Source organism: Diadema antillarum, unplaced genomic scaffold, assembly GCF_040938485.1.
Source record: "Diadema antillarum isolate AM-2024a unplaced genomic scaffold, OU_Dant_1.0 seq00000413_RagTag, whole genome shotgun sequence".
NCBI classification, from domain to species: domain Eukaryota; kingdom Metazoa; phylum Echinodermata; class Echinoidea; order Diadematoida; family Diadematidae; genus Diadema; species Diadema antillarum.
Window position 1 is genome coordinate 305,167 of NW_027271399.1, and position 12,563 is coordinate 317,729.

At 38.2% G+C, this 12,563-nt stretch overlaps 1 protein-coding gene across 1 annotated transcript in view; it reads right to left on the reverse strand.

Annotated features, from left to right (window-relative positions):
* The window catches only part of LOC139732332 (ras GTPase-activating-like protein IQGAP1), a 123,236-nt gene that overhangs the window by 59,150 nt on the left and 51,523 nt on the right, over positions 1–12,563 (reverse strand). Inside the window, exon 9 of the mRNA XM_071643198.1 lies at positions 1,181–1,359. Coding sequence (XP_071499299.1) covers positions 1,181–1,359 — 179 coding nt within the window. The remainder of the gene's footprint in view (positions 1–1,180; positions 1,360–12,563) is intronic.

The following is a 12,563-nucleotide window of genomic DNA, read 5'->3' on the forward strand; positions in this document are numbered from 1 at the left end:
AGCAAAGTTTGTTTAATAATCAGCAAATAATGTAAACAAGCAATGTATGGAATCACAAAATATGAAAAAATTCTGTTTCTTGCAATGATATATACCATGTTTTTAATTGCCACAAGAATTTGACAGAATTTCAATCTGTAAAGAGCATTGCTTATTTGTAGCGTCATATATTGCCAGCTCATCATTTTGTGGTTGTTTTCTATTCTGCTTGCTATTTCATTACTTCATTTAATCATCCCCAACTGCTGGATATATTCTTATTTGGACCAGAATATAAACCCCCTCTCCTCACAAGAAGAGATGTCCCTTGTCTTTAAGCTGTCCTTGACGGCACCAATTTAATTCAACATGCCTTCATGTCACCACAACTTCATCCCAGCATCTCTTTCCCCACTATTATCCCATGATTCATTAATCCTTGTGATTCATCACACAATGTATCTCGTTCTGTTTACATTTGATTAACTCTAACTTTTTTTTTTTTGGTTCTATTTCTTTAGTACATCATCAATTTATCCCACTGTCTCGTTATTCTGTAACATTATCATATAATCTCTTCATAAACTACCCCTCCCTTTCAATTAGTTCATCATTTCTCCATTGTCTTTCCAGTATTCTTTCATTCCATCATCTCATCTATTCATCCCTTAATGTTGTATACCCACTCAATCCATCACTCCATCACATCTTAATGTTATCACCTCTTCATTTCTCTATCGTAATACCCTCACATGACAATCTGAACTTCATCTCATCCATTTGCCATCACTCCATCATCACTTCAGTTCTATTTAGTCAGTCCTTCATCATTTCTGCATCAACTCATATCTTTATCCCATCCTGTCTTCACTCCATCATCCCCCCTAATCCCCCCTCCCACCTCCTCCATTCTCTCCCCGCTCCCTGCTGAGTAAGAGCCTCCCCACAAGGGTTCCCCATGATATTTGCTCCTGCGACAATTGCTTCCATGAAATATCTGCATGCTATAAAGCCAAACACAAGTTCTACCCACAAGTGTAACCCTAATCCTAATCCCAATCCTAATATCAAACTACATGTATTCAGCTTAAAACCCTACCGCAACCCTAACCCTACTAAAGTCCTTGGAGAAAATAACACAGGAGCAATTGTTGCAGGAGCAAATGTCGTGTCACCCCCCTGAGAGGTACCACCAGCCCACCTTGTTGAGAGCAATCTGTGCCTTGGAAAACTTGGCATCATACAGACACTCTTGGTACAGGTCCTGGTTAACGTCCTCCACGTTGACCAGGAGGGCGTTGGGGTTGCGCAGGGCCGTCATGGTATCGGCCGCCACCTGCTTCTCGATAGCCTCATTGATTGCGATGACGGCGGCATGAACTGTTCAAGGAAGATCGAAGAAAATCAGTAACACTCCCTACAGAGAAGTTGACATTGAGGTTACACATATGTGAAGATTAAAGGTCGTATCCATTTTGCTAACATCACAAAAGTTTGCATGGTTGAAGAATGATATCTCCCAATAATGCACATGAAATCTTATGGAAATACACCTCAAAGTTTTAAAGAAAGAAATACAAGAACTAACACCATGTCACTAGAGAATACATTCCCCTTTTATACCAAGAAAAATGGTTGGAGTTTTCTCTTTTTTTTGGGGGGGGGGGGGGTGGGGTGGGTCTGAATGGGCTTACTGGAAAACTAAAGTACTGTTTCCCCACTCCATCATAAAGAAATTTCCAGTTTTATCATTCTGAGGAAAGGCCCGAATTACCTATCTCTACAATATACCAGCTTATGAATGGAAGCTAATGTTAAGGGTTGCAAAAGGGACACACAAACTTTCAGCAAAATAAAACATGAAAATTATGACAGGGTGTTTATCGGTCAGTCATCTTACATAATTACCATGGTCACTGACTGCAAACTTTCTGAAACATGGTAACCAACAGACCAAACCATAATTCCCCATGACTTTGCATGACAGAATCAAATTCTTCCCTTTTGAAAGATGTACAATTGAACAGTATCATTCACATCTCGAGTAAGATCACAAGCAAATATGTATTTTGTCAAAAAGTAAGGTTAAGTTGTATCCGGGTGGTCCACAACTTTAAAATTGAGCATGTTGCAAGCTCAGAATCTGAGAATACTGTAAAAATTGTATGTGCGCGGAGTGCACATTATGAGCACGTAGTACGCAACGTTTTGCAGCTTACATACTGTATCTTTCTTTGTGCAGCTTACATTCAATGTTCTCTCTCATGTTTTGCACACAAATATCTAGGTACCAGGTATTTTGATATTTCTTATGTTTTTCACATGTTTGAATACACTTTATTTTGAGCTTGTTGCAAATTCTTGAGGATGTTGCAACATGTTGCTGACTTTTGAGGATGTTGCACAAGAATTTGAGAATGTTGCACTGACATGCCCAAACCCCTTGTGGACCACCCTGATATATGACTTTTCTTCTACACTGAAGAAATTAGAAATATTTGCAACCAAAGCCTATGCCATATAACCTTTTCAATAATTACAAGATGCCACAGAAATGACGTGGACAGCTGATTGGTATCAATTAATGATCGTAACTCCTTTCACATTTTTCTGGTTTGCTCAAACTTTCCCCGGTCTGTTGCATATGTGTCACAGACTGCAATTGTGCAATATGAAACTACTCCAGGTCAATAAACCTAACTCTTTGAGAAGAGAAACTGAAAGGATTTCTCAATTTGATTATGTACTTTAGTAATATCTGTTTGCATTATTTTCATAAACCTCCAGTATTTTGATCGAGTGTGTTTGCTTTCCTGAAATTTTACCTCATCTGATGGTGACAGCAATTGGTACCTTATTCTTGCAATCATTACCACATAATGATGTCCAAAAAAATGGTCTTACAGGAAAAACATTTACACATTATGCCATCATCACCTGAAACAAGTATAGCTGACAATAAAAATATTTGAACTACTGCTTCAAGACAAACAAACAGTGTTTTCTCTGTGGATCAAATCCTGAAGCACTGACAGTCATATTGAGTTGCAAGAACGTACTAAATGCCTGCAAACACGGCTAACAAATAGTCCAGTCAACTATTTCTTCAAAAACACCATACATACTAACCTCATCATTCACACAATAAATGCATATTCTAATAGTGGAACAAAAACCAAATTCTGCCATAAACTGGTAGACATTTTTTTAAAACCAAATAGAAAGAACAGCAACCAGCTGTTGTCTCTCGAGTTCCTGTTTGTGGAATCTAGAATTAAACTGGGAATGACTTTTGTATTAACACCATCAGAAAAAACAATGCCTGTACATCTAGCATCAGAAGTGCTACCACTAGTACCAGTATGGTAAAGGGCATGGGATACTGCCGGTTGCCACTAAAGACGTATGTACTGGTATGATACCAATTTTGGCCTGGACTAACAAACTCATATTGGCATTCATACACATCATAACCACAAAAACAACAGTTCCCCACAAGTACATTATTTGTGCCATTAGAGGTACTTCCTTATACACCCTATATGGTAACATATGACTTGCAAAGGCAAGATACTGGGAGTGTCTGTTTGGTTAGCTTTCTAATCATCTAGAAAAATAACCTTGGATAACCCATAAATGCTGGGAATAGCATGCTGAACAAATTTGCAGTAAAAAAACAAAACAAAACTCTATATAAAACAAAGACAGGTATGATGGTGTACTAACTGTTTGCTATTTTGTTCCACAAAAGCAGAAAATGAAAGATAATTCAATGTTAAATGATCCAAAAAAAAAATGAATCTTTTTTTTTATAAGATAGAAAGAAGAAGCTTGGCATGTTAAATACGGCCACCATTGCCATGCTCTAAGACTTGCAATAGTCTTTGAATTTCCAGGCAGCCAGAAAGATATTCTTGCTTATCAATGAGACAAAAGGTCTGTCACAGGGTACAACTCAACATTACTGGTACATGTATGTACTCTAAAACACGATATTTTCGCGGCATGAAATTTTCACGACTTGGAGCCGATGGCCTTTTTCGGGGCATGAAATTTTCAAGAGTTGCCTCTAATGTTCAGTGCATATAGTATAGACAAGAACTTTCACATGCATTTTAATTTCGAGAATCTTGGCTCTCGCAAAATTAATGAAATTGAAATACACGCGAACATTCCTTGTTTCACAGTATTTCTTGTTCTGCTTGTGGACTCATTGCACAGCAGAGAAAATCTTTATTACAAAAAATATGGCTTTATACAGTAACACAAAACAAAACGAGAATTTCTCATACAAAGTATGATTGACTAATATCAATACACACTAAACTGCATATCACTCAGCTTCAAAAAGCTCCGCACCTGCAGTCATACCCCCCCCCCTTTCTCCCGACTCTTTCACTCTCATCCGAATCTGGGGTCCTCAGAAGTACTTTCCCCGTTTCGAAAACTTATCGGGCCACCACTATCCCTCTTCATCCATCTCCACTCCTTCTAACGAGACTGATAACAAGACAAATCTGCTTCTCAGGCAGGTAAATTCAGCAGGGGGGCCCCTTTCATTTGGCAGCAAAAATGAACATATCCTCTTTTCCTTCCATTGGCCAAGCTATTTCGGGGCTCAAAAAATTTGCACCGACAAGATCGGCAGTGTTTTGACGTCATTACTCCAAGGGTGTTTGAACTTGTCTCAATAAGATTTCTCTCTCCTTCCATCTGCCCCTCTCTCTCTTTTCTTGATAGTAGGAGAAAATATTCTTAGCTCCAATGACGGGAAGGTATATTGAATGAGATAAGCATATCCAGATGTTACAAAACCTTAAATCCTAAAATGCCTCAATACTAGAGGCCTGGATTGGAAGTTAGGGGAGGAAAAAAAAAAACCCTGTATTGTTGCCTAGCGACATCTTATTCTTTACCAATCAGTATTCTACTACGTCTCCTTTGCAGGCAATATTCAAGACACAGGCATGTTGCCATGACAACAGATGTATGTCATATCCCTATATACTGCTAACCTAGCAACGCGAAAATATGCAATGTTGGTTCACTCTGGAGGGTTGAAAGGAGTTCTCTTCTCACATGATTTCAAGGCATACAGTGGTTTCTAAACTGTTTTACACACAGTTCTCATAGTTGGCTGTTAAATCCATATCTGAGTCTTTTATTTTGGTGGCCGCAGGCTTCTTTCAGACATTTCTATGATTCATAATTTTGATCGAAGGCAACATTTGGTGCGAGAATGTTCATACTTATACCACTCCAACCTACGAAAAGGTTTAGCAGAGGGGAAAAACAGGCATTTTTTTTGTTGTCCTGTTTAGTCCCAAATTATTTCTCATTTTCTTGTCTCTAGGGACACCTACTTTATCAGGTAAATGTCACATGGACGGCATGATATGAATTCATCTCATATGTATGCACGAGAACTAGGCTAAACTAAGCCTGTTTCCTTTTTAAATTTCCCAATGTGATTTGCAAATAGAGGTTACAGTTTCCAAAGTGTCGTAGTTCTTTAAGCAATTAGTCCAAGGTGTTGGCAGTTGTAATCAAATCAACATTGCAATGCCAAGGGCTTTGGGAACACACTAGCAATCAGCAGTCCCTCAGAGGTCCACAATTCTGACCCAACCTGCTGAGTAAGCTCCAGAAAATTGGCACTAATGGCAGGTAATCTTATCAGCTACTGTGTGGCGTGAAACGAAAGCCAGTCCTTCATGCTGCTCATTTACCTCCATATCCCTTTCATGTTCTCCCTTCCACTTGCCAGTGCCTGGGCAATTAGCGGAGTGCGATTCACTTACAGAGGGGTGCAGGAGTGGGTAATAGAGGGGTGCAGGAGTGGGCGATAGAGGGGTGCAGGAGCGGGTGACAGAGGGGACAGGGGGACCCACTGCACAGGAGAAATTAAGCTCACAAAACATTATCCAATCATGAATGCGGGATTTCAAACTCGTACCAGCCTCCTGCTTCAGATGATGGACATACCAATACGCATATTCACACTCCGTTAATTACTATATCATTATAATTTACACTTTTATTGATTATAATTCACACTCAGTTAATTACTGTATCATTATAATTTACACTTTTATTGATTATAATGCACACTCAGTTAATTACTATATCATTATAATTTACACTTTTATTGATTATAATTCACACTCAGTTAATTACGTGTTCTTACTTCAATCATGTCCCAAATATCAATTCTATTTCCGCTCTTTATGCTGCTAGCAAAGCACTTTGAATCCCTGAAGATGGACCAAATTTGGAATCATGATGCTGATCATGATAGCCCTAATAAATTGTGCGTGAGTGTGTATTGACGTGTCTACACACAAGAAATATCGGTTTCAAGATTCACATCGCAAAAATCAATTTCTGAAAACAATCAATTTTGAGTGTATGTGAATGAGCCTTACACCTATGTTAAGTAATGAATTTGGAAATCATCATGTGAAAACAGATGATGATAGAGTTTGAAGAAGAGTCCTGTTTTACAAACCATAAGTTCCAATTACAGGGAGCGTACATTTCTAGAGTACAGAGTGTTTCAGAGGAAATAAACAAATATTACCAAATGATCACAAGTAGGATTTTCAAGCCCAGTGAGCCCCACTGCATGAAATCATTCAACAACAAAAAAAACAGTTAGAATATAGAGAGTAATTGCTCAAACAAAATTTGACTGTTTTTCTTCCCTCAGACTGCAATCATGAAACCCACATCGAAACATGTACATAAAAATTTATGAATAAAAGTTACTTGAGTGTATCAAAAGTGGCTAGATATCCATATCTTCACACAATAAGTTTGGAGAAAGATAAAGATTTCTATTCAAATATTAATGAAAATTGATGGACATTCAAAGTACACAGAAATATAGATCTATCTACTTGTAGACCTTTCAATATCTGTCATTCAATCTATATTAATATCTGAATAATGTTCCATACATTCAAAACGTCCTACATCTTAAGGACATCACTTTATGACTTGTATTCAATTTGGAAACAGATGAGGAAAGCACTAATTAATTGCTCCGGAATCTTCTACGCAACGAGGTGGTTGTGTTTTTATTTGGCGCACAGTATAACAAGAGGGGCATGAGGATATGACGTGGTCTGCTAATCCCGTATCACATGGTAAGATTGGAGTCGGAATGAATCACATCACATCAGATGTTGACAGGAAAGCCGCAGATATTCCGCCATCCCCTCTGCAGAAAACACTGGTTGGTAACCACACACATTAATGACTCTGTTATCTGGTTGACTACCACAACTTGTGTGTGCTAAAATTTCTTAACCTAATAAGGTACGTGGTTCATTCCAAAACATTGCAATGGAAAATGTTGCTGTCTTGCTGTACCTGTTTATTTGTCACCACCCATGGTTTACCTTCAACTGAGTACACTTTTTTTTACCAGATGAATGAGAAAAGATAAGAAAACTCAGAAAATGTTTCCATTGAAATGATGAGTAGATAGAGAGATTTAGGTATATTCATTATGATTCAAAATTCCACTTTAAAAGAATTTTTGTTGATGTGGGAATGTTTGGTAAAAGAGAAAAGTTTGGAAAATATCTGGATATTCTGCTATAGTGCCATTTTGTAGGGCAAGTCTCCATTCCACACATGATTCTATTAGTAGGGCAGATATGTAACAAAAAGTGGTCGAAATGCTCACATCCGGCGGAAAGTATGAAATTTTGCATATAGGGGTATTTTGGGGCGCTGATTTCAAATATTGCCGGATCCAAGAGATTTGACCACGGGGTCGGCCGCCATTTTGAATTCCAATATGGCCGCCATCACAAAACAAATTCAAAGATCCCTATGTTCAGTTCTGAATGACCTGTGGCACCCCAAAATTTGGTACACATGAGCGTTTTGACACATTGAATTTGATGACAGATTGATTCGGAGTGTCTGACCAACATCGAATGGCCGCCATTTTGAATTCCAATATGGCCGCCTCGACGAAATATCCAAAATCTCTATCTCGATTTCTAAGTGGTGAGTGACCCTGAAATTAGGTGTAAACAAGTATTTTAACATACTGAGTTAAACTATTAACTGATGTGATGTGTCTGACAAACGCAATGCCTGCTATTTTGAATTCCAATGTGGCTACGAAGACAAACATCACGACTAACATTCACGGGCATGTCAAAAAGTGCAGCAAAAAGGAAGCATAATGCAGCTTTCACTGACGTCACAATGTAAATACATCAGCGCGCACTCAATCAGTTACAAATGCGCGCTCAATCAGGTAGCCTAATTTACAAACCCGAGATAGAGATTTTCAACACTCCAACATGGCAAATGTGTATTAAATTCAAATTGGCTGCCGTGCTGCTTGTCAGACATATCAAATAAGTCTGTTATTGAAGTCATCATATCTTCATGCTTTTATATATCAAATTCCAATGGCTAATGTCATTCAGAACTGAAGATAGGGATCTTTGACGGCGGCCATTTTGGAATTCAAAATGGCGGCCGACCCCGTGATCAGATCTCTTGGATCCGGCAATTTTTGAAATCAGCGCCTCAAAATACCCCTATATGCAAAATTTCATACTTTCCGCCAGATGTGAGCATTTTTTTGACATATCTGCCCCACTATATCAATCTACTGTCCACTGTCAAAGCTTGAACCACAGTATACTATGGAGTCAGACATAAGAGTATACTGGTACTGACATTTACCTGTGAAAAGCAATACCCTTGTTTACATCAATCTGTCACAAAGACACGCCTATGACACGCTCTTTACCACAAACCTTGAAATCTAGGTCAATTCAAAGTTGATAGGCTTTGAAGAGGTTTTGATTTTGGTGTGTTCTAAGCTAAATGACATCGAACAGGCAAAAAAATATATATATCTTCATTGTTCTGCTGTAGCAATAGCATGGGAAGTTTGGTGACCCTGTCACTATACTCCAAAATGTATGGAACATGTAATTTTCATTTTTGATATGTCAGTCACTTATAATTGCTTTTGTAGCATGATATGCTGCCAAAGTGATTCCAAAACTTAAACCTGGCTTCATGTGTAGACATGCTAGTACAATTATGACAATGAATCTATTCCACGCTGAGGTGTGAAGTGGGAGGAATAATGAACCACTATGTGGGATGAATATTGAACCATTATTATGTGGGTGGTGTACTGTTTATGCTACAGTTGCTTACCTATGCTCGGTCATACCTTTGATCATAATAAGCTCTGCTAATTCAAAATAATGATTGTTAACTGATAGCAGCTTACATTTGTAAGAATAACTCGCATTTGAAATGTGTAACTACATATAGAATGCCATTCAAATAATTTGCAAATGACTACTGGTTAAATATACAGTGAAAAGAGCATAATATCACATGACCTCATATTACTAACTGGGACAATAAAGAGTACGGTTCCATGGCATTTGCTCCTGCAACAATTGCTTCATGAAATATCTGCATGCTAAGCCATACATAAATTCTACCCACAAACATAATACTAATAACCCTAATCCTAATGCTCACATTAAACTAAAAACAAAACCCCATCACAACCCTAACCCTCACCCTAAGTCATTGGAGAAAATAAGACAGGAGCAAATGTCATGACACCAAAGAGTATATCTACCTCAATTTAAAAAGAAAAAGAAAAAAAAAAGAAGAACCATTTACCCTTAGATGACATTTGGTCAGATATATGCATATTGTGATGGAATTTTAAAGGAATCCATGCTTCAGCTTGGCAATGCACCCTGGGAAAGTCTAAATAAACAGTATTTCGTGGCACACAACATTAGCAATGAACATAAGGTGGGCAATATTTCACTAAAGAGAATAACCACCTCCCCACCCCCCCCCCCCCTGAATTTGGTTTGATTTTGCTACAACACACATTTCCCATAGACGCTTGCCCGAGTATACTTGGGACTCGTCCTCAACGGGTTAAGAGATGCCAAATCTGAAGTCATGTGAGACTCCCACTCTAACTCTGAAATCTGAATGGATTGCATAATTCAGCAACATTTGTCATGAATGTGAACTGTGTTGCTGGATCTACCTGTAAAGTAGTGAAACTTAAGCTCGGCTGATGCTTTGCAAGAAAAAATAATTGCATACTGTACACCTTGTACATGTATGCACTTCTTTGCCAACATCGATAAGCCTTGCATTGTAACATGAACCTTAGGTTAACTTTTTCCCTGTACCCCTTCACATCATTTAATTGAAAACCTATCAAGTATTTTCTATCTGATATGTGGTAAATGTCACCCAAGTGTTATTGTTCTTACTATGTTTCAAAGAGAGCTGAATTATATTCAAAGTCACTAACATTGAGAATTTCCAGTACTACGAGTTTAAAAGGAAATAACTTTTATGCCCATTGTGAACACGGAAATTATTTGAAAAAAAAACAAACTCTCTCTATGTAATGTTCACAATTTATTAATAAAACAGATTATAAAATAACGGAGCAGATCTTAATCAAATGATTGGTTGTAAGCATACATGTGACCAGGCATTCCCATAATTTTGCTTATGACCAGTCATTAGTATTAAGGATAATGACCCATGATTAAGACTTTCATGACGCAGTAGTGACCGGGCAAAATTTCACTGTGTCTATTATTTTTAACTCCTGATGACGGTGATGAGGATCTGTTTCATCATTTTATAAAACAAATAATACACATCATTTTGTTCAGGCATGACTATAGATACCCACACTTGGTAGACTGTTCCAAAGGTATACAGTGTCTGGTAATTCTTACTAATGCCCTCAATGATGTGTATCATTTGTACAACAGCTGCAACTGATCCCTCACTAGCTCTATTTGGCTAATTGAGGAACACCATTTCAAAATGAGTGCAGCATATGAAATCACAACTGTTACCATACACGAAATAATGCCTATCATGAAATGATATATGGCATGTTGATGTGATATATCACAATGAATATATATTGTAATTATGTGTGTGTGTGTGTGTGTAGCATTGAACTATCACTGGAACGAGTTTCTTCTGTCATCAAACGAAGTAACCCCCCCAAATCCCGTTAAAACCAGCAGTGCCAGTTTGGAAGCTGAATATATATCACAGTTATCCATTTACATCTGGAAGACTCATCTATCATCTCTTCTTGTCATCCACTCCTTAAATGAGCCGAAAAGGGGCCAGGAATTGCTCATATATTTGTCACATCATTAATGTCGCTATCATTCATTTTAGAAGATCGGTTTTATGACGCCATTCATCTTTTTCACAGGAAATACATTGAGCTCTACTCGACAGTTATGATTGTCAAAAGTGTTTCAGTTTGAATCATCATCATTTTCTTCATCATTAATGTCTACTTTCTCATCATATTTCCCATATAAATTAGCATCATCATCATCATCATCAATGTCAGGATTTTCATCCCTAATATCTGCTCTGGCCATAATCTCTATCTTTATCTAGGACCCCGTTTACAGTGCGAGGCTCGGCCGCGGCTGCCGAGCCCACCTTCATTTCAGTGTAAATGCGCAAAAGGCCAACGCATTTGGCCATGCTCTGGAGGTGGTCTCGGCCGAGCCCGGCCTTTTCTCAGTGTAAACGTAAACTGGGCCAAATGCGCGGCCAATTTTAGTCTGGCTTCCAAACCCTCTGCCTGTACTATTTCGCTGTTCAGGATATTAACCCCCTCAAAGTCGAAAACTAGTATAGTTTAAGTTGGTTTTGTCCTGCAAAGGATTTTTTCCTTCGGCAAAGGCCTTTGCCCGAACGGCGACTTCGTCGCCACGAATTCATTTGGCAAAGGGTCTGAAAACCAGACAATACCAAATTGCATTTGTTTACAAGCAGAGGGCCACTACGACAAAATATTGAAAGGTTATATTCAAAAGCGCGGCCGAGCCCGGCAGTGTAAACGGACAAAATTGCGGGGCCCGGCCTCGCAATTGAGGCTGGGCTCGGCCGCGGCTCGGCCGCGGCTCAGCCCAGCCCCGCACTGTAAACGGGGTCAATGTCATCATAACTATCATGATCATGAAAATAAGCACCATATTATGCAGGAACTTGTGATTGTGAGTTCCATTTTCTGGGGAGTATTTCACTTTCTTGCCTAAATGGTAACCAGTGAATGTAACCACTTAACCTTCTCTCAAAAATTATTATTACGTTACAGATGTAAAAAAAGATGCCATCTCATAGACAAGGGCAATACAACGGTTTCAACTAAACTGTCAGCCATTCATATACACTCTAAAGATGGAACAGTGAATCAACATTTTAGATGTCACTTCTCCAACCTTTAGTTAAATGTCAAATTTAACACTCAAAGTGTTATTTACTATTTCTGAAATGGTGGTTCAACATTTTAAATCTTAAATTTCAACATTTTGAGTGTTAGATTTAACATGTATCTGAAGGTTAGAAGTATGACAGCATTCAAAATGTTGATTTACAATATTTTTGTTTTAGTGTATATCTACATTTTTCAAATAGAGATAAACAAATAACCCACAAAATATGTGCAATCTATCTAGGGCATTATCTTTAGATAATGGCTTCTAATGTCATCATTCCTACCA